The 22,449-nt window shown below is 46.2% G+C and overlaps 1 protein-coding gene across 2 annotated transcripts in view; it reads right to left on the reverse strand.

Annotated features, from left to right (window-relative positions):
* Window positions 1-1,143: 1,143 nt before the first annotated feature.
* The window catches only part of LOC110527506 (neuroligin-4, X-linked), an 82,336-nt gene continuing 61,030 nt past the window's right edge, over window positions 1,144-22,449 (reverse strand). For both annotated transcript variants that reach the window (XM_021608821.3, XM_090240454.1), the window contains 3 exons: window positions 11,328-11,513; window positions 6,711-7,500; window positions 1,144-3,606 (listed from right to left, as the gene is read on the reverse strand). In XM_021608821.3, the coding sequence (XP_021464496.1) occupies window positions 2,712-3,606; window positions 6,711-7,500; window positions 11,328-11,513 (1,871 nt within the window). In that variant the 3' untranslated portion in view covers window positions 1,144-2,711. The remainder of the gene's footprint in view (window positions 3,607-6,710; window positions 7,501-11,327; window positions 11,514-22,449) is intronic.

Below are 22,449 nucleotides of genomic sequence, written 5' to 3' on the forward strand. Positions count from 1 at the left end.
TGAATGACAGACGGTGGTGGGACCGAGCTGAGCATGTCCCAGGCTGAGCTGCCTGACTCTGAGCTGAGTGATGGAACACTGTAGCCTGGCTTAATTAACTTCCAGTCGAGTCTGGAGTATTCATGCTCAGTGAACCCCACCCCATTACCCCTAGCATAAACAACATGCCAATTAAGAAGAAGAGCTGTTGCGTGTCCAAAATGACACCCTACTCTTTTTATAGGGCCATAGGGCTCTTGTCAAAAGTAGTGCACTGTAAAGGCAATAGGGTCCAATTTGGGACGGAGCCCTGGTCTACTCTACAGACACACTCCATGCATGGTCCTGTGTTTTCACTGGTTGTCTTAAGATATATATTTTGACATGCAGTTTGAGACAGAACCAGACTAGACAGATCATGTAACTAAGGAAGACAACATATTAAATGATCTTGGCACTTTTTTTTCTGCCTCATAATGACAACCATTTTCTTCGCCCCCAACCTCTTGCATCGGGGCCTTATACACTGTAAGTCTACAAATGTCAAAGACATCTACTTCGCCCCAGGAACTGCAAAGAAAATGGATTGAATTGCAACATTCTTTTAGATTTTCCTTCTGTCAAGTTAGTTTGAAGAGAGATCAATACATTGACCCGTGGGAAGGAAAGAGGGACATCATTGTAAAGCAATTTTACACCATACAGGATGCAAACCCTTTGTATGCAAATACCACTAGAGACCCTGCAAACCCAATGTAGCTACACACTGGGCTATTCAGCTCATACATGTGCCAGTTTTTTCTTTCCCCTTACTGAGCAGAGTGGCAATTTATCAAGTCTGCAAGTCAATGGATTTGGATCGGCTAAACTATTTACAAAATCCCGATATATAACATTTTAAAAGTGTTGGTTGTTAAATTGATAAACTCTAAATTGATAACTTCATGAGGTTCATGAGGAGTGATTCTGCACAAAGTGAATAGGAGTAGAGGACGGAATTGCAACAGGACACAGTATATCCATTTATATGGAAACGCATGGCTTCATTGTGTTAGACAGCAAATGAAGAAGGGGTCTTATTCAATAGCACGTGTTCCAAATCCTGCGCATCATCCAACATTTCTTACAAACTCACATTTAAAAAAACAAAAATGTCCATGAAGCTTTTCTTTAGAAAATACTGTGATATTTTATTAAAAATGCTGCAGAAAATCTTTATACAGGTGTCCAGCCAGAAATATCATCTATCACTTAAGGCAAAACTGCAAACAATATCAGACAAACTAAAATCATTTCAAATCCTACATCAAAACCCTTGGTATCTTGACAGTTGATGGACCAATGGTAAGGCTATATTTTTTTTTCATGGATTTTACAAATGTAGCATTATTATAAACCTTTTTATATGGACTTGCTTTAGTTTTTTTTTCGGTAATAGGATGCAGAACGGAAATAATTTGGGTTAATGTTGACTTCATATTGTACTTATACTTGTTATTATTAATAATATCATGTATCATTATTATTATTTACATTCATTCACTTGTGTTGTAGTAACCCAACATATCAAAAGCCTGGCACAATACTTTACATATTGCTAGCATATGACAATTTGAAATATCTAACATATACTTCTTTACAAACATATCCAACTAATATTGATACCAAAATCCACTGCCTTTTTTTTCTAAGTAATACATTTCTGGTCACATTTGAAGCTCAGGCAGTGGTGAGATTGCTGCTAGACATAAATGTTTAAAAAAAAAAAAGCCTACAAACAAAACGATTAAAAGCAGAACAAGATGAATCGGGTGACAAAAAAAAAAATGGACTCAAGCTATCGAACGTCATTTTGAGACAGAATCAGAATGCTGTCTGAAAATGGAGTTTATAAAGCAGTTCCCGGACTAGCGTTGTGTCAGAAATGGATCCAAAGGACACACGGGATAATATAATGGTTGTCTAGACGATGCACAGTATTCTCCCAAAATGGATAGTTTTTTTTTTTTTTTTAAATCTGCTGCTGTGAAAACAGATTTTAATACAACAACAAAAAATGAATAATGGCTGATACTGTTTATTTACACTCACCTCAACAGAAAGAACACGCTTGGAAAAGCCATAGTTAAACTCAAACAACAATAGAAGTTCTTTAAAGTTCTCTTTTTTTGTTTATTTTCACTCACAACTATATACTGTTTTTTTGTTTTTTTTTACAAAGTTTTCATAAATACATTTCAGGCTGGGGGGTAGTTTCAAATTCAGTGCCCATGACTAGTCTGTCATACTTTACCAATGCAGTAGAGTGGTATTTCACTGCACAATTGTGTGTTATTGTCCTCTGATGTACTTAAATGGCACAAAAAGATATTTGAGTAATCCTTGTCATCACTGTAACCCTTTGTGTTTTGTATTGTTTTTTCAAGCATTCTAAAGCCGATTATTCCACTTGTCTTCAGGTGTTGATCTTTTGGTAAAAACTCTCTTCGATTCATTCGAGAAGCTTCACTCTGAAAACGGCGTTACTATGGTAACAGTCACTTTTCAAACGCGTCATTAGAAGTTCCTATTTGACTTTGATATATACTGTTCAAGAAGGCATGGTAGCAAAATAACATCTCGTCCACTGAGATGAGTTCTGTGTGAAACACAGTCAGTCACTCTGCTCTCGTTCCTCCGTGTTTGTCCAACACAGGCCAGGCCACATGGACGTTTGACTTCTCCACATTGAGCTATACCCTGGTGGTGGAGTGTCCATGGGGCAGGTTGGTACTGTTCTGACTGCCGCCAAACGTGTTGAAGTTGTGAAGCGGCTGCATGGCGGCCAGCGAGTTGGGGATCATGGTTATGGTGCTGGGCGTCATGAGGGGGATGTCGTCTGGCGACCTACGCAGCGTGAGGGTGTAGTCGGGCGGGCAGGTGAGGCGCAGAGCGTCGTGGGCCTGGAGCGACTCACACTCGTGGTGGTGCTCATGATCCGTCTGCTGCTGCTGCTTCATCTGCAGGGACATCAGCTCCTCGCTCTGCAGGTGGGCGATGTCATTGGCGCAGACCGCCGCGTTGGCCGGCCCGGCGGAGATACGCTGTGGGCTTGGCCCGCGCCGGTTTGACTCGTGCCGCCGCTTGTCCTTCTTGTAGTAGAGCGCGGCGAACGCCAGGATATTGAGGAAGAGCAGCGAGGCTCCCACGGCGATGGTGACGCTCAGCTCCGTGGAATAGTCCCGTTTAGTCTCGATAACCACGGCTGATTCGTCGGTGAGGTCCTCACCTTTCCGCTGGTCGGTGGTCTGCTTGGTGTTAGCGGAGGGAACCCCAGGGTGGCGGGTGGTAGAAGGCCGATTCCCCGGGAAACGCTTGGTGTAAGGAAACGGAGTGGTGTCCTGCGGCGGTATCTTGGTCGTTGTGGATACATACTGGAACAACTCATTTATGTTGTGGAGGTGTGGAACTAGTTCCAGCCAGAAGGCTACCTTAGTGGCCCGGTAGTGGTCCCTGACCCTGGGTTTCAGGCCGATGTGCAGGTAGAGCTGGTCCTTGGGGTTGTACTTCGACCAGGCAACCTCTTCAAAGCGGTTGGGTTTTGTATGGATGAACTTGGTGTCCTGAGGAACGGGCTGGTTTGGATCTCTGAAATAGAGAAGATACAAATAAAAAAAACATTTGTAATTATGAAATTATTATTTCAATTGTCCTTTCCAGGACAGTATTCTACAAAATGTTTAAAAAAGAGAGAAAAAGAGAGAGAGAAAAGGGAAGCATTCTGAATAATGGCCACCTAAGCACTATTTTATCTCCAGGCTTGTGAGTCAATGCTCGTGAAATTGAAAATTATTGACCCAAAATATTAAAATATACTAGAAAGAAATGTTATGTTATATTCCTCCCAAGTGAGTCAATGCGGTCATTATTACCTCTGTAATATATATATATATTTTTTCTTTAAGCCCACTGAAGGGAATCTTCAGATAAAATCACAAATGGCCACTAAAACTACGCAGTAGATTCACTTTAGTGCCGAGTCATACTACTGTACAGTTACACAACTCAAATAATTGATTCTTACAAAGCATATCCTGTGCCCCCATTTTTAACGTTCATAACAAACACCTCCTGTTATTCATAGAAAAAAATCTGCAATAGTATGAAATGTCCCAATGTCCTAGATCATGTTAACATTTTACTGTAGTGTAGCCATTTTATTCTCCCATTGACATTTTGAAGTAGACATTAGTGGACTACCTCAGAGTTGGAATCGAGCAATTCGCCTGTGACATTGTGACTGTGATTTCATTAACTTTCAAAGGGAGACCGAGGCAAGGAGCACAGTCGAGACGACAACCTTGGAGCCTGACACTGTTGAGTGAGTGGAAGGGCAAGAGGAATGGAATGGGAAGTGGGAATGTCCAGCTGAATGCTGAACAGAAATGAAGTCCTCATCTTGAGTCATACACTGCACTCAGGCACCAGGGGACAGTCAGTACCCATCAGACCATTCAAGATGACCTCCGAAGCAGACATGGGTTCAAATACTATTTGACATCATTTCAAATACTTTAGCTGGGTTAGATTTAGCTTGCTTGACCCAATGAAACCGTTTGAACGGGCGGAAAACAGCTAACCCCAGCCCACCTGGCACTCCAGGCAGACTATCTCAAATATATTTGATAGACGTCTAAATAGCTATGTACCCAGAGGTCTGCTCTGCTTCCGAAACGAGCTCTTCGAGTACAGAGAGTCTGTGAGACTGGGAGAAGGCTGCTTTTATCACAGCTCCATCCGTCCCATCAGCCGGCCTACTAGATAACAGTGGTCTCAGGGGATCAGGATACATTTAACTGGCTAATCCGGTGTGACAGTATCTCCGGCTGATGGAGCACTGTTTAATCCTGTCATTACCGATCACAGCAGGATCTAAGTATGTCACTAACTTGTCAATGGAAGCACGGACAGAGAGAGAGAGAAACATTGAAAATAGGTCTGCGCATCCCTGGAGAGTAGGATTCAATTAGATCTGGTGCAATATGCTATTATTCAACACAAAGCTAATCTTGTGTCGTTTTGCTATGTCATTCTATTTGAGAGAACTTGTATATTTGGTTGTATCACTCTTTGAACGTCATGGGCCACATCCACTATTATACAATTGCAAAGATGTTACCAAAATGGGTATATTGCTCACAGTACTTTGTGTCAAACTCTAGTGCCTTGCTGACTATTTTTTAAACACTACAGTCTTTTGTTAGTAACATCTTCTCATTTGTCACCTCTGGGTAAATTAAGATAATCTCCCTGAAATGGATTCAGTCACTGTCTAGTAATAGTTACATCCTGTACATAGTGTATGTCCATATGCTCCAGTTAGCATGTGGATCCCGGTACAATATCACTTAAAGGCCCGTAGCCCTGATAAAATCATATGGAAGCGCCTGCTGTAACAATATGCCATTTTCTTCCGACACCAAAGACTTGGAATAAAGACAACGCTCCAGCCATCCCGTGCCCATCGGGCTGATACATACTTAGCAAGCTATTCACATGTCTCTCAGAAGGTCCATGAAACACGTGCTCCCACCATGCTGTCAATCTGTCTTGTGTGATAACAGAAGTACATTCAGATGGAGGGCTAGTCCACACGTCCTAAGAGACTTCGTCGTCGCAGGTTTATGGAAATAGCAGAGTCACAGATATAAATAAACCGCATGTCGGTCTACCCAGATTCAGCTTTCTCACCAGAGGGAGGTGGCTTGCACATAATACTGCCATGTATCTACTCAGATACTCACAAATGTATCCAATCCTATCTCCCTCTGCTTGACACAAAGCCTCTCTTTGCAGATGTAACAAAAAAAAAAGATTTTTCCAGTCTGCCATGTGTTCACAGCTGTCTTAATTTTTAGTTTTGGCTATAGCCTGTATGTGCAGTGTATACTAAGAAACGACACGAAGGCACGCAACCATGCACGCATGGATACACACACGCCTCACTCACTGTTCAGGCCTCTATCCACTACGAATAAGAAGAAGGCTTACCTGTGTATTGTGCTTTTCTATTTCGTATTTCACTCACTTTCAAAGCACTGAGATGCGTAGTTAATGATATGCCTCTCCTCCCTCCGAATCCCCTGTCTATTGTTGGGAGCCCTTTTTTCTGAAAAACCCTCTATCTAGAGAGGAAATTGAGGATCGCAACGGGAGTGTTTGCCTGCAGTTGGAGAGACTTGTGAAAAACGGGCACTCTCGAAGCGATGAATTTGCTTTTGGGTTCCTGCTTTGTTTGAAGCAGCACTACGGGAAAGCAAAAAGCACTCAGAGTAAAAGAGCCTCCCCATGTCAATAACGCTGCCAATCTATCCCCTGCTGAACTGGCATCAGTTGGACGCTAGCCAAGCAGCGGGGGCGGGGGTAGGGAATTCTACAGCCTATGAAGCTTTTCAAGAATTTATTTATTCACCTAAAAATTAATTTTCAGTGTGACTGGGTTGCAAACATCCTGCTACCTGGCTAATCCCAGGGTTCAGGAAACAAAGACGTGATCCAAATATCAAGTGATATTTGCAAACTGCAAAGCCTTAATGAAAACCAAAGCCTCTATAAGACTAGAAACACTGATTTGTTCAGTTTAGGCGAAGCTATGCTCCCATAACTTGCTACGTGTCTTCCATGACGGATATTTATCCACTTGAAACAAACAATCTGACAGACAGTAGTATAAACAGAATTGGACAACCTACCCTGTCTTGGCGAAGTTAGTCCAGTAAGTCATAACAACCGCGCTGAGCATGACGTCGTTCTTGGAAAAGTTGCAGTTGAACAGGTCCGTGGGTCCGATCATGGGGATCCCGAACACATAGGGCACCTCGTCTCCATGTGCCGAGTCAGCCCAGCTAGGCTTCATGTCGCTCTGGCAGTGGTGGTAGAAGGCGTAAAAATACGTTGGCGAACCATACTGGGCATGGAGGTCCGCTGTGGCTACGGCCGGCGCCACCCACTGGTGGTCGGTGAAGAGTGCGACTAACGTCTTCCTCCTTGTCTCGGGGTTCTCCTTGTCGGCCCAGTCAGTGTACATGAACTTAATGGTCTCCCTTAGCGTGTCCTTGCCCTCCGGGTAGCCGTAGAGGTGATCCACAAAGTCCGACACGGCAAAGTCGAAGTCGTTGGCCGAGACGCCGTCCTCGCTGTCCACGCTGCCCTCCACAAACTTGAACCCTTCGCCTTGGTTGACCCCCAGCATGATGTCGTAGTTGAGGAACTCGCCCTGCTCCATGAGGATCTGGGGGTCGTCCGGGATGACGTCGCCGTCGATGACGGGGCCAAAGGCGATGTGGTACTTTGCGGGTAAGATGTTCTGTTCGATCAGCTCCTTGTAGTTCTTGCTCTGGAGACACTCCACCAGGTCGATGGTGTCCAGCATGTTGCAGCCCACCTTCTCAGCCAGCATCCGTGTGTACTTGGCAGGCTGGTAGTTAACCGCCCAGCTGGACAGAGCTGTACCACTCTGGATGATGGCTTTCTGGAAGAGATCTGAAAGGGTGAAAACTGATGTTAGACACAAGTCTAAGTCTAATCTCACACATGGTGTTTGGTGTTTTTCACAAATGGAAAACTTTTCTTGCAATAAAACTGCTTAAAGAATACACACACCTGGAACAGCCACATTGGTATTAACTCAGTATAGAAATAATTGGTATTTTCTGGTATTATTTAAGTAATTCTGATGTAACATCTTCGGTGAGTTACAGTATACTGCTATTATCCTATACTGACACAATATGCAGCATAAGGATGATTAAGGAGATGGACAGGGACACCACATCTCGTCAACGCTGGTCATAATAAATGAATCAGACTGAAAATAAAAGAAAGATTTGTTTATTCTGCAATGAGGCTTCGGGACACTTATTCATCCTGAATTATGTTTATGGTCTGTCTGCCACTGCCACTCTGCAAATAGGCCACAGCGCACTAGGAATACTTCTTGTATGTTACATCTCTTCCAGTATTTTCTTAGTTCTATTTATATCCTTGTGATGGTGACTCAAAAAGGACGACTTGAAAAGTACGTTTCCGAGCCACAGAAGACGTCTCCCGCAAGGCCTAGTTAGCAACAGAGGTTTATTTCGTTTTTTCCCCCCCATTTCCCCTGGATGAAGAATATCAGTTAAAGCCTGACTCACCAGAAGGGAATTTAAATATGTTGCATATGCCTCCTGTGTTTACCTCAGTCTGCTTGCTGAGGCGTGCCCGTGGAGCCGTGAAATAGAAACATATCATGTCCTACAAAGGGAGCAGCGATGAGGGGCTACGGCTTCCATGCCACCTGGGTCTGGCTAAAGGTGGTGATGCAAGAACATAGCTGCCTGACTAACAACAGCCCTAGCAAATCCGATTCCATCACCACACCAATCCAGATGATAGGATACTGGGCTAACCTCGGTAACCGAGAACCAAATCTCGTGAGAGGGATTATTCCGGGGGTTGTTGGTAAAATGTTTGTTCCTAGTGTGAGTGATGGGACCAGGGTGGCAGATGTTAAGGAAATTATCCACTCAAAACGATCTTTCATATTTGTTTCATTAGTCCACTGATACAGTCCCAAAATGTTTTGCATGTCAGCGATCAAGTCTTCACGATATAGAATTTTCCCCAGGCTCTGTCGCAGCCGGCCGCGACCGGGAGGTCCGTGGGGCGACGCACAATTGGCCTAGCGTCGTCCGGGTTAGGGAGGGTTTGGCCGGTAGGGATATCCTTGTCTCATCACGCACCAGCGACTCCTGTGGCGGGCCGGGCGCAGTGCACGCTAACCAAGGTAGCCAGGTGCACTGTGTTTCCTCCGACACATTGTTGTGGTTGGCTTCCGGGTTGGATGCGCGCTGTGTTAAGAAGGAGTACGGCTTGGTTGGGTTGTGTTTCGGAGGACGCATGGCTTTCGACCTTCGTCTCTCTCTCTCTCTCGAGCCCGTACGGGAGTTGTAGCGATGAGACAAGATAGTAATTACTAACAATTTGATACCACGAAATTGTGGAGAAAAGGGGATAAAATTTTTAAAAATAAAAAATAAAAAAGATGTAGAACTTTCAAAGTGTGACACCATCCCAACCTTGAAGCAGGGGGTTGGCAGCATTATGTTGTGGGGGTGCTTTGCTGCAGGAGGGACTGGTGCACTTCCCAAAATAGATGGCATCATGAAGCAGGAACATTATGTGTATATATTGAAGCAACATCTCAAGACATCAGTCAGGAAGTTACAGCTTGGTCGCAAATGGGTCTTCCAAACGGACAATGACCCCAAGCATACTTCCAAAGTTGTGGCAAAATGGCTTAAGGACAACAATGTCAAGGTATTGGAATGGCCATCACAAAGCCCTGACCTCAATCCTATAGAAAATGTGTTGCCAGAACTGAAAAAGCCTGTGCGAGCAAGGAGGCCTACACACCTGACTCAGTTACACCAGCTCTTAGTATTTGGTAGCATTGCCTTTAAATTGTTTAACTTGGGTCCAAATTCACCCAACTTATTGTGGGAAGCTTGTGGAAGGCTACCCGAAAGTTTGACCCAAGTTAAACAATTTAAAGGCAATGCTACCAAATACTAATTGAGTGTATGTAAACTTCTGACCCACTGGGAATGTGAAGAAAGAAATTAAAGCTGAAATGAATCATTCTCTCTACTATTACTCTGATATTTCACATTCTTAAAATAAAGTGGTGATCCTAACTGACCTAAAACAGGGACTTTTTACTAGGATTAAATGTCAGGAATTGTGAAAAACTGAGTTTAAATGTATTTGGCTAAGGTGTATGTAAACATCAGACTTCAACTGTACATGCAGTGCCAGTCAAGGGTTTTTCTTTATTTTTTACTATTTTCTACATTGTAGACATCACATCTATGGAATAACACACATGGAATCATGTAGTAACCCAAAAAGTGTTAAACAAATCAAAATATATTTGATGTTTGAGATTCTTCAAAGTAGCCACCCTTTGCCTTGATGACAGCTTCGCACGCTCTTGGCATTCCATTTTTGAATTGGACTTCTGACAGAATGACGATGAAAGAAGAATTCATCGTGGTATGTTATTTTATTGGACATAATCCAGAACTAGATGTTTTCCCCTGAGGCTACTCCTGCTGTTGTCACTCAGTAGCAACAGCAGACATGGAGAGAAATTAAAGTCCATGGATGAGTGCAAGACATGTCCATTTCCTGCCATAACTGATATTGATTCATATTGACGGAAATAAAGTCTGAAGTTGCATCACGCAACTGGTTGAGATCTAGCTGGGATTTTGCCCTATGGAGACTGATTAGGTAATGCTGTTTTCACAGTCACTTACTCAAACAGCTCCTGGTGAGATTCAGCTGCAGAGAAAGAGAGCGAGAAAGAGCACGAGAGAGAGAGAAAGTACAGCTAGCTATTCAATTGTCTATCTCTGTGGGCGTCCCAAATGACATCCTATTCCCTATATACTGCACTACTTCTGACCAGACAAATGAAGTGCACTACAAGGAATATGATACCATTTGGGACGCAGACTTTGTTTGCCTCCACTACAATGAGAGGTGCACTGGGCTGTAGGAGAACAACAATGACACTTAATGACACATTTCTAAGGAAACTACTTTCGAATGATAATTTTAAAAAAAACAACGAGATATAAATGTACTATAATGCTACGGGGTTGAGCCATTCTAATGTTCTTGATACCCACCTACCACTTTTCTCTGGCTGGTCACACAAATATCTAGTGACTGAGGCAGGCAATATTTGATACTTGAGTGAACCTGTGAACCCACTCCAGTTGTTATCCCTGCCATGTGGCGATGAAATGTGACGCTCCATGTTCAGGTGTATTCTGACTGCTTGAAATAAATCGTAGGGGCTGCGTCCCCAAATTGAACCGTATTCCCTATGTAATGCGGTATGTTTGATCAGGCGCCATAGGACTCCGGTCAAACGTAGTGCACTGTGCAGGGAATAGGGTGCCATTTTGGGACACGGCCGTACCCTCCCAGCGAGAGAGGTAATTCCTGTTTGAAACAAAAATCTCTCTGAAGATCTCTATCAAATAAAGCAATACATATAATAAAAGGTATTTATTTCATTACTACGTTCCAAAATGATAGCTGAAGTTCATATGACCATATGAACTGAATGAATAATAATTCATTGCAGTGTATAAATCTCACAGTGGACACCGAGAATGATTCATTTTATGATTCATTAAACATTCAAAAGGAATTGTATTCACTGACTTTGGCTGAAAAAAAATATAGCGCAATCTCAATGATCTCCGAGGAGGTAAGGGAACATTTTTGGGGACTAAAAATACCCTCTTACATACCTTCTGAGTAGTGAGAGAGCGTGAGCAAGCTAACACACGATGCCCCTGCACCAGAGCCGAAGATTGTCACTCTCTTTGGATCTCCTTTGAAGGCCTGAATGTTCTCTTTGATCCACCTCAGGGCTTGGATCTGGTCCAGCAGTCCATAGTTCCCCTTGGCTGCCTGGTCCCCTGTGCTTAGGAAGCCTGTGTGAACAACAAGAGACGGGAACAAACTCATTGATCACCTCCTTCTTGATCTCCCTCTAAAAAAAAACGCTTGTCATTGAAACAGAGGGGAGACAGACGGGAAAAATTCATATTTGACAATATTCTGTACCTGGTGGTGATTTAGAGATGTCTCATAAAGTTAAGTACATAAATAAATAAAGCATAACGTGTAAAATACAAGGACATTTAGACAAATACATTATTGCGCCTGCTAACACTTTCAATGTTGATATTGTTGTCTTTGGGACCATGGGACAAGGAAACACTGTACAGTTACCGTCACACACACACACACACACACACACACACACACACACACCTAAAGAACAGTGCTTACATCCCTAGGAGGCGTCTCAAAACATACAGCAGTAGCCCGTCTTCCACTATATTTATCGCCACAACGGACAGAGGTAAACGTGACAGGAATACATTGACGTAAGTTCCCACGATCAGTGAAATAATGGATGACCTCCTCCAGGTATGAATGGCCTGTACACCACAGCACAACGGGACAGGAACCCTCCTTATGGAACCCATTGGTACCGTTCTATTCATAAGAACGGAAGCACGCAGCGAGTCAGCGACACCTGCGTGCTTCCAGTCTTATTATCCAGTCAAATAGCTAAAACTCTTCAGTAAGTCACAGTGGTTCCTAATGACCTGGGAATCATCCCTTGCTGTTAAGATCGAGAGAATAATGTAGGATAATGTAGGGTTGTACTCCCTCAGTCATTCAACCTGAGATGGCTGGAGTGATTCTAACCGAACCACCATTATACTGAGAAGACAGAGCGGAAGAGACAGAGAGAGGCGAAGCTCCTTTTCATGGTCAACATTTACTTGGTTTGGCTTCAACTATACAGTGGAATATGCAGATAGAGAGACAGAGAGAGAAGGCAAGTTCCTTTTTCATAGTCGGAATTTCAACCACATGGCTTTGACTTGGATTCGACTCTATACAGCCGAGAGTCAGGCCAGACAGACAAGCTTGTTGATACGCTTGTCAAAATCAGAAACTTGTTGACAAATTAGCTGATTTGTCTAAACCCATTAGGTGGTGGGCCTTTAGAGTCTGCGAGGGACGGCCACCGGGGTGTCTGGTCCTCGCAAGCGCCAGGCCTTGGATCTCTAAGCCGAGCCTCTGGCACAGACAGCCCCCGGGTAGTGTCGCAAATGGTGCCCTATTCCCTACATAGTGCACTACTTTTGACCAGAGCCCTGGTCAAAAGTAGTGCACTATGTAGGGAATATGGTGTCCTTTGGGACACATGCTCAGCTCTCCGCTTCCATCCCAGGGGGGAGAGCCCAGACAGAGCAGTCTACAGGCTACAGGACAAATTGGATGAAAGGATGGAGAGAAGGAGGAAAAGGAGGAGGAGGGAGAAAAGGAAAGATGTCCTGTGGCCCTGTGATAAAGAGCAGATCCAGTTTGTCATGGTCTGGCTGTGAAGTGGAGGGGATAGAGGAATGGAGGAGGGGTAGAGGGGATAGAGGGATGAGGAGGGGTAGAGGGGATAGAGGGATGGAGGGATGAGGAGGGGTAGAGAGGATAGAGGGATGGAGGGATGAGGAGGGGTAGAGGGGATAGAGGGATGGAGTGATGGAGGGATGAGGAGGGGTAGAGGGGATAGAGGGATGGAGGGATGAGGAGGGGTAGAGGGGATTTAGGGATGGAGGGATGAGGAGGGGTAGAGGGGATAGAGGGATGGAGGGATGAGGAGGGGTAGAGAGGATAGAGGGATGGAGGGATGAGGAGGGGTAGAGGGGATAGAGGGATGGAGTGATGGAGGGATGAGGAGGGGTAGAGGGGATAGAGGGATGGAGGGATGAGGAGGGGTAGAGGGGATTTAGGGATGGAGGGATGAGGAGGGGTGGAAGGGATGGAGGAGAGGTAGAGGGGATAGAGGGGTGGAGGGATGAGGAGGGGTGGAAGAGATGGAGGGATGGAGGAGGGGTAGAGGGGATAGAGTGATGGAGGAGGGGTAGAAGGGATGGAGAGACAGAGGAGGGGTGAGGGGATAGAGGGATGAAGGAGGGGTAGAAGGGATGTAAGGATGGAGGAGGGGTTGAGGGGATGGAGGGATGGAGGAGGGGTAGAAGGAATGGAGGGATTAAGGAGGGGTTTAGGGGATAGAGGGATGGAGGAGGGTGGAGGGGATATGGAGATGGAGGGATGGAGGAGGGTGGAGGGGATATGGAGATGGAGGGATGGAGGAGGGTGGAGGGGATATGGAGATGGAGGGATGGAGGAGGGTGGAGGGGATAGGGATATGGAGGGATGGAGGAGGGTGGGGGGGATATGGAGATGGAGGGATGGAGGAGGGTGGAGGGGATAGGGATATGGAGGGATGGAGGAGGGTGGAGGGGATATGGAGATGGAGGGATGGAGGAGGGTGGAGGGGATATGGAGATGGAGGGATGGAGGAGGGTGGAGGGGATATGGAGATGGAGGGATGGAGGAGGGTGGAGGGGATATGGAGATGGAGGGATGGAGGAGGGTGGAGGGGATATGGAGATGGAGGGATGGAGGAGGGTGGAGGGGATAGGGATATGGAGGGATGGAGGAGGGTGGAGGGGATATGGAGATGGAGGGATGGAGGAGGGTGGAGGGGATATGGAGATGGAGGGATGGAGGAGGGTGGAGAGGATAGGGATATGGAGGGATGGAGGAGGGTGGAGAGGATAGGGGGATGGAGGGAGAGGACAGACAGGTGGTGGAGGGGATAGCAGCAGAGGGTGTTGTGGGATTACAAGGCCCCTGCAGGACTCACACTCCTGGGTATATGACTTCCAGGCCTCAGCTTGTCTCTCTCTCTCTCTCTCTCTCTCTCTCCCCCTCTCTCTCCACCTTTCTCTCTCTCTCTCTGCTCTCTCTCTCTCTCCCTCTCTATCTCTCTGCTCTCTCCCCCTCTCTCTCCATCTCTCTCTCTCTCTCTCTCTCTCTCGCTGCTCTCGCTCTCTATCTCCCTCTATCTCTCTCCATCTCCCTCCCTCTCTCTCCATCTCCCTCCCTCTCTCTCCATCTCCCTCCCTCTCTCTCCTTCTCCCTCTCTCTCTCCTCAGTCTCCACTCACCATGTCTGTCTGAGAAGAGGAGCTGGGGCGAAGGGGAGCGGAGCAGAGAGGATAGCCCACCAGTAACTCCTCAGGGTGTGAAAAAAAAGATTAGCGAAAGCTTCCATTTCAAGAAGCTGCTGCGGATATTACTGAGGAGAACGTTGCATTAGGATGTATTATGGACATGAGCTTTGAAGATATTTCTACTATTTGAACATATATTGATAACTGCTATAACTGCTATTGCAAAGCTTGTGAAAACACACTATGCTAGTATATTTAACATCAATATCAATGGTTTGCACGTAAGAGCCTATCTTCACCTGTGTCAAAAGAAGAGCAACACAATGCCTGATTAAATTCACTGTCACAGACAACACAGCTTAAACCTCCATAAAAATGGAGCTAACCAAACATGCTCTTCAGAAATCAAATGTTCCTTCAGCAATATATTTCACAAAGTATTTTAGTATTGATCTTACTCTGCCTGGGAATGCATCTGAGTAAAATATTATTTGCTGAATGTTAATATTGTTGCTGCAATATCACAGGGTCGGTGCAGAAATGACAATGTCCTTCCAAAGCATTTTTTACGTCTCAGACTTAAGGCATCCACATGCTTCCCAGCCGAAACAGTTCGGAAGAGTTTGTGCATACATTATGACGACATTTTGTGACGTTTTTGTTCATTTTGGACTTCGGTGAGGGCACACACCGTTTTCTCTCGAGGTCAGCCGAAGTTCAAGAATCGAAGTCTACGCCCCTTTGTCTGTGATTGGTCAACTGTCGGGATTCTTCAATAAAGTCGATTTCATGCACATGTTTTCATTGACAAATACTGCACCAAACATATTAGTTAGATGTAAAATTGCGTCACTAAGATCGCGACAAAAATGTATGACAGATTTCTTGAGTTACCATCGATTAATTCAGACTATTTTGAGAAAGTGTATACTTGCTACAATGTCTCAAAATGGCCAAACAGTACTATTGACACTTTTTTATTGTCTTTCAAGCGAAGGTCTTTTAGGAGAGTATGAGAGCACAGTAGTTTGGTTCACCTAGCCAACTTCAGCTAGCTGCCAGCCGAACTGAAGCATGCTAATGCCTTCTCTCTCTCTCTCTCTCTCTCTCTCTCGGTGCATGCTGGGAGTTTTTTGGAGTTTGAGTGTTTGGTGTGGAAAGCTCTATCCTAACTAACTTTCTTGATTCTTTTATTTACATGTTATTTTCTATGGTGGAGGGTTAATGAAATATTTGTTTTTAGCGGTATCCAAAGTTTTTTTTCAAAGTTAGGGTGGAAGAGGACAGAGTAACTTTCCTGGGGGTTGGAAGGTGTAGTGTGCGCAATGGCTTCTCAGCCTAGCGCGGAGGAGACGCTGTCGATACAGCATGGATTCAGGTGTGTTCCTGAGAACGGAGTTAAGGTGGAGGAGGTTCTGCTTGCGGTCGGTGAACAGGTAGGAGCTGAGTTTATACATTCTGCTTCTAGAATGAACAAAGCTGTGGTTGTGTTCATGAAAAGGGCTAATTTGGTCGGTAGGCTAATTGCTAGCGGAATATTTGTAAGGGATGTGTTGGTGTCAATTTCACCTCTCTCTACCCCTTCAACAAGAGTTGTAGTGGCAAATTTGCCTCCGTTTATTACGGATGATCAAATTAGGAAAGAGCTGAGTCGTTTTGGTAAGTTTGCTAGCGGTTTCCGTGTACTGTCAGCAGGTTTTCAGGCAGATGCCGTTAAGCACGTTGTTTCGTTCAGGAGGCAAGTGTTTATGTTTCTGAACAATAATGAGCAACAGCTAAATGTGCATTTTAAAGTGAGGCATGGGGAGGGGCTCTATGCCGGTTTTGCCAGCACAGATAGTCTACGGTGTTTTGAATGTGGGGATTTGGGGCACAAGAGTTTTGCATGCCCACATAAAGGCCATAGACAAGGTGAGGGTACAACGGCAGGTGGGGGAAATCGAGGTCAAAATGCAGGGGGTAAGGAGATGCAGATAGCAGAGGCTGGGCCTAGTCAGGCTAGAGATGGTGGAGAAGCAGAGGCTGGGTCTAGTCAGGCTAGAGATGGTAGGGTAGTGGAGGCTGGGTCTAGTCAGGCTAGAGATGGTGGAGAAGCAGAGGCTGGGTCTAGTCAGGCTAGAGATGGTGGGGTAGCTGAGGCTGGGCCTAGACATGCTATGGAGGGTGGTGCAGATGATGCTGGGCCGAGTCATGCTATGGAGGGTGGTGCAGATGATGCTGGGCCTAGTCATGCTATGGAGGGTGGTGTAGCTGAGGCTGGCCCTAGTCATGCTATGGAGGGTGGTGCAGATGATACTGCGTCTAGTCAGGTTATTCTAGTGGATGAGGAGAGTATAGTGGGGAAGTGTAAGAGATTAGGGGGGGAGGAGGAGGGTGTCAAGAGGAAAAAGAAAAAGGGTGTGGACAAAGGCACCATGGAAATGTTGCCTGTTGCTGTGGGTGAGGCCCTAACCAGAGAGAAAGGGCAGGTGGTCAGGGTGGGAGATAGAGAAGAGGAGGAAAGTGAGTCTGAGGAAGAGGATGAGGAGTTATTTTTTTCAGACTCCTCTTCAATTGGCCCGGAGCTGACAGCCAGTCAACCCGAGGGGTCTAAGTACACGTTGAGAGAACTGACAAGGTTCCTGAATGAGACTAAGGGGAAAAAAGTTAATCTTGAGGCTTTTTTTCCTGATCCTAGAAAGTTTGTAAGATCAGTACAACATGCTATGAGAAATGAGGGGCATGGTGTCCTCTCACCCAGGAAACGGTTTAGGTTGAGGAAGTGGGTCACAACAGTGCGTAAAGGTTTACCTTCAGACACTGTTTAAATGTTTAATTTCTTACTGACACTGGGGCTTTTTGAGCTTTGCTATTGGTCTATTTCTCTGCTGGCTTTTCTCCCACTTCTTATGGAGACTCTTCGGGTAGGCTCGCTCAATATAAATGGCGCCAGAGATGCGGGAAAGAGGAGTGTGTTGGGTGAATATGTAAAACAAAAAAAAGTACAGGTGTTGTTTCTGCAGGAGACGCATAGTGATGTGGTGAATGAAGTTGATTGGGGGCTCTGGTGGAAAGGGGCAAGTGTGTTGAGCCATGGGACAAATCTTAGTGCAGGGGTGGCAGTCCTTTTTGCACCGGGTCTGGCTGTAAAAATTTGCTCCTCAAAGGAGGTGTGTAGGGGTAGGTTGCTTGTTGTTAAAGCAGAAATTAACAACATGTGTTTTGTCTTTATAAATGTGTATGCGCCTAACACAGGGAGAGAAAGAGGGGTTCTATTTGGGAGTCTTAGACAGGAACTCTCACAAGTAGCGCCTGAGGAGACGCTGGTGATCGGAGGTGACTGGAACTGTACAATGGATTTTACAAAAGACAGAAATGGGGAAGAGCCTCATTCAGTGTCAGTGGGAGTGTTAAGGGACATCATTAATCAGTTTGACCTGGTGGATGTTTGGAGAACTAAACATCCAAACACAAGACAGTATACGTGGGTGAAGGTTTTTGGGGCTAGGGTGAGTGCAGCTAGACTTGATCGTTTTTACATGTCCAGGAATCAGAGCAACAGGCTACTGGGTGCTACCATTCTCCCAGTGGGGTTTTCGGATCACCACATAACCATGGCTCGGCTGTCTATTTCACCAGGGCCCCGGCAGGCATCTTATTGGAAGTTCAATGTAAAGCTCTTACAAGATGCCACTTTTTGCTCAGGTTTCCAGACTTTTTGGGAAAGATGGGGGCAGCGAAGAGAGGAGTATGAGTCTCTGAGTCAATGGTGGGATGTGGGGAAAGTGCAAATTAGGCTTTTCTGTCAACAGTATACTGCTCTCTCATCCTCAGAGGCTAGGAGAGTATTGGGGGAACTAGAGCGGTGTATTAGTGAGATGGAGGTAGAGATGGTGGGGCAAGGCAATGTAGGCCTCCAGGCTAACTTAGCCGAATTACGTAGGGACCTGGGCAGTTTTTTCCAGGTTAAAGCAAAGGGAGCACTTGTAAGAGCTAGGTTCTCCATGCTCAAGGAGATGGATGCTCCCAGCTCCTTCTTCTTTGGTTTGGAAAGACAGAGCAGTGAAGCCAAGGGTATGCATTGTCTACGGCTGTCTGATGGGCGGGTGACCTCTGTGGTGGGGGAGATGCGGGAGCGGACTGTGGAGTTTTATACTGAATTGTATAGGGCAGAAATGTGTGATCCTATGTGTGCTCAGGTCTTGTTCGCAGGACTCCCTAAGCTCTCTCGGGCACAGAGGGATGAAATGGACATTCCTCTGTTGTCACATGAACTGGCAGAGGCAGTAACCCAGATGTCCCCCGGTCGTGCACCTGGGGTCGATGGACTTCCAGTGGAATTTTACAAAAAATTCTGGGGAACAATTGGACAGGATTTCTTTTGCGTGTTGCGTGAATGCGTCGGGGTAGGAGAGTTGCCGATGAGCTGCCGTCGGGCGGCTCTGACTCTCCTGCCCAAAAAAGGGGACTTGTGTGAACTTAAGAACTGGAGGCCTGTGGCATTACTCTGTGCGGACTACAAGATTTTTGCCAAGGTCCTCTCTAACAGACTGAAGTCCCATCTGGACTCTATAATACACAAAGACCAGACATATTGTGTACCGGGACGCTCAATCACGGACAATTTGTTCTTGATTAGGGACATGTTGGACTTGTCGAGAGGTTCTAATGTGAACTTTGGACTGGTCTCTTTAGATCAAGAGAAGGCTTTTGATAGAGTTGATCATGAGTATCTGTTTAATGTGATGTCTGTGTTTGGGTTTGGGAAGAGTTTTGTGACCTGTGTGAAGCTGTTGTATGCTGGGGCGTCATGTATGGTTAAGGTGGGAGGGGGGCTCAGTAGGCCAGTCTGGGTGAGACGGGGTATTAGACAAGGATGCCCTCTATCTGGGCAGCTGTACACACTAGCCATTGAGCCTTTTTTAGGACTGCTACGTAGGAGACTGCGGGGAGTGTGCTGGACAGGCATGGATGTGGTGACAGGAATAGCAGTCTCAGCATATGCAGATGATGTTTCTGTGATGGTCAGGGATGGGCAAGATATGCAGGAACTAGAGACTAGTCTGAAGGTGTACGAGGGAGCTTCATCAGCTAAGGTAAACTGGGGAAAGAGCAAAGCTCTGTTATGTGGGGCATGGGGGGATAGGGCTCCTCCTCTGCTTCCAGGGGGTTTGCAGTGGGGTTGTGAAGGGCTTAAAGTGTTGGGGGTGTACCTGGGCTCGGAGAGGTGGGTCAGCAAGAACTGGGAGGGGCTGTCACAGGCAGTGGTGTCAAGACTGGCCAGGTGGAGGTGGCTCCTGTCCCAAGTGTCATATAGAGGGAGGGTGCTGATAATCAACAACCTGGTGGCATCTTCCTTGTGGCATAAACTGGCTGTCCTCAACCCCCCCGCCGGTCTGCTTGCAGACCTGCAACGCAAGCTGGTGGACTTCTTTTGGTCGGGACATCACTGGCTGAAGGCAGCAGTTTTGTACATGACCGTCCACGAAGGAGGACAGGGCCTGGTGGAGCTGGAGAGCAGGATGGCTGCTTTCCGACTAAAGGCGGTGCAGAGACTGCTGTACCACACTGATGTTGGCTGGAGGGAACCAGCATGCGCGCTGCTGAGGAGAGCTGGCGGATTAGGGTTGGACCGGCAGCTGTTCCTCATGAAGCTGGAGAGGCTGAGTACAGCAGGTCTCTCAGAGTTTTACTCTGCGGTGCTGAGGGCCTGGCAGCTGCTAAGGCCCACACGAGAAGGGGGTGTGGAGCCTGGGCAGTGGGTGTGGGAGGAGCCTATCTTCCACAACCCAGCCATCCCTTTGAGATCGGTTCAGTCGGCCACCCTGCAGAGGCAACTGATGGCAGGGGGTTTACAAAGGCTGGGTGACCTGAGACTGCTGGGAGAGGAGGGGTGGAAAACCCCGGAGGTCTTGGCGCAACAAACAGGAATAACGTCTCTTAGGCTGCTGGAGAGATTCCTGGAGGAGGTCCAGGAGGCACTGTCTGAGCCGGTAAGGGGCGTGTTTGAGAGGCCAAAGGGAGAGGGGCCACCAATGTTCCCGCCACTGCAGGTGATGGCAGAGACTGGAGACTGGCAAGGGGGTCTGGAGGACTTGTTAGATTTTAACACTCCGAGCCTGGGGGAGTTTGAGGGGGTGGGAGGTAAAGCCCTCTACAACCTCTGCGTTAAGGTTAGGAGCATTAGAAGCCTAACAGGAGTGAAGGCACATCAGTGGCAGGGGGTATGTGGGGCGGAGAGTATGGTGGGTTTTAGATGGAGGGCGCTCTACAAACCCCCAGTACCAAAGAGGTCAGGGGACCTCCAGTGGAGGGTTCTTCATGGAGCCCTGGCCACTAACAGCTGGTTGGCACGGGTTGATCCGGGAATTGGGCAGGGGTGTCCTTTCTGTCAAATGAAAGAAACTGTAATTCATGTGTTTTCTGTGTGCACCAGGTTAATGCCATTAATGTCTCTGTTGGAATGTCTGTGTGACAGGTTGGGGGTGTTTTTTGCTGTTGGGATATTTATAATGGGATACAGGTATTCGAGTAAGGAGAAAGAAAAATGTGTTTTGTTGAATTTTCTGTTTGCTCAGGCAAAGTTAGCTATTTGGCTAACAAGGAGGAACAGGGTTAAAGGTGGGGGGATAACAGACCCTTTACTACTGTTTAATGGGATGGTCTCTGCGCGCCTTAGGGTTGAGTTTGAGTTCTATAAAATGATCAAATGTGTGGAGATGTTTGAGGAGATATGGTGTGTTGGGGGGGCTGTCTGTATTGCTGGGGAAGATGTTTTGGATATACGGTTGTAGGAGAGGGTTTTTGTGTATGGTGATTTGTATCATGTGGTAGATGGAAAGAATGAGTATGGTACATGAATGCAGTACAGGATATATTTTTTATTTATTTTTTTATTTTTTTTTATTTTAGGAGGGGGGGGGGGGGTGAGTTTTAAATGAATTGAGAATGTTTCAATAAAGAAAGACCAAAAGTCAAAAAGTCTCCTCTCTCTCTCTCTCTCTCTCTCTCTCTCTCTCTCTCTCTCTCTCTCTCTCTCTCTCTCTCTCTCTCTCTCTCTCTCTCTCTCTCTCTCTCTCTCTCTCTCTCTCTCTCTCTCTCTCTCTCTCTCTCTCTCTCTCTCTCTCTCTCTCTCTCTCTGCCAAACTTATGCTGATGCTGCTGTGGCAGGGCAAGGCAGGGGTTGCAAGCTTAATGGAAGTCAGACAGCCATCATTCAGCCTCACAACAGTACAGCTCGAATAGATCTGGGTTTGAGTGGCAGCAGTGACATAAGAGGTCTGCTTGGCCACACTGTCATTTAATGCCACTTGGAACGGCAAGTAAAGGGCTCCATCCGTGTTACCAGGCATGTAGCGGCTGGTAGCCTAACGGTGAAGGGCGTCGGGCAAGTAAAGACCGCTGGTTCGAATCCCCGAGCCAACTAGTTGAAAAATCTGTCGATGTGCCCTTGAGCAAGGCACTTAACCCTAGCTGCTCTGGATAAGAGCATCTGGTGAACTGTGATGTCACCAAGCAAATTTCTCTATGGGACAATAAAGTACCCATTCATTCTCCCCTGCATGATACTGGGCACTAACACCGTCATGCATTGCCTAAGGAATGTTACAGTATGATACATTTACAGTATGATAAAGGACTATGACAAATGCATGTGCTCTCATTGAAATGTCACGATACTGTGGTCACACACACACTTTCCCTTTCTACGTTCAGGCCATTTGGGGCTGCTGTCTATCGGATATGTTTGGACACTAGTGGAGGCTGCTGAGGGGAGAACGGCTTTTAATAATGGCAGGAACAGAGAGAATGGAATGGCATCAAACCATGTGTTTTATGTATTCAATACCAGT

Source organism: Oncorhynchus mykiss, chromosome 7 (genome assembly GCF_057628025.1).
Source record: "Oncorhynchus mykiss isolate SJ-2025 chromosome 7, ASM5762802v1, whole genome shotgun sequence".
Lineage (NCBI taxonomy): Eukaryota > Metazoa > Chordata > Actinopteri > Salmoniformes > Salmonidae > Oncorhynchus > Oncorhynchus mykiss.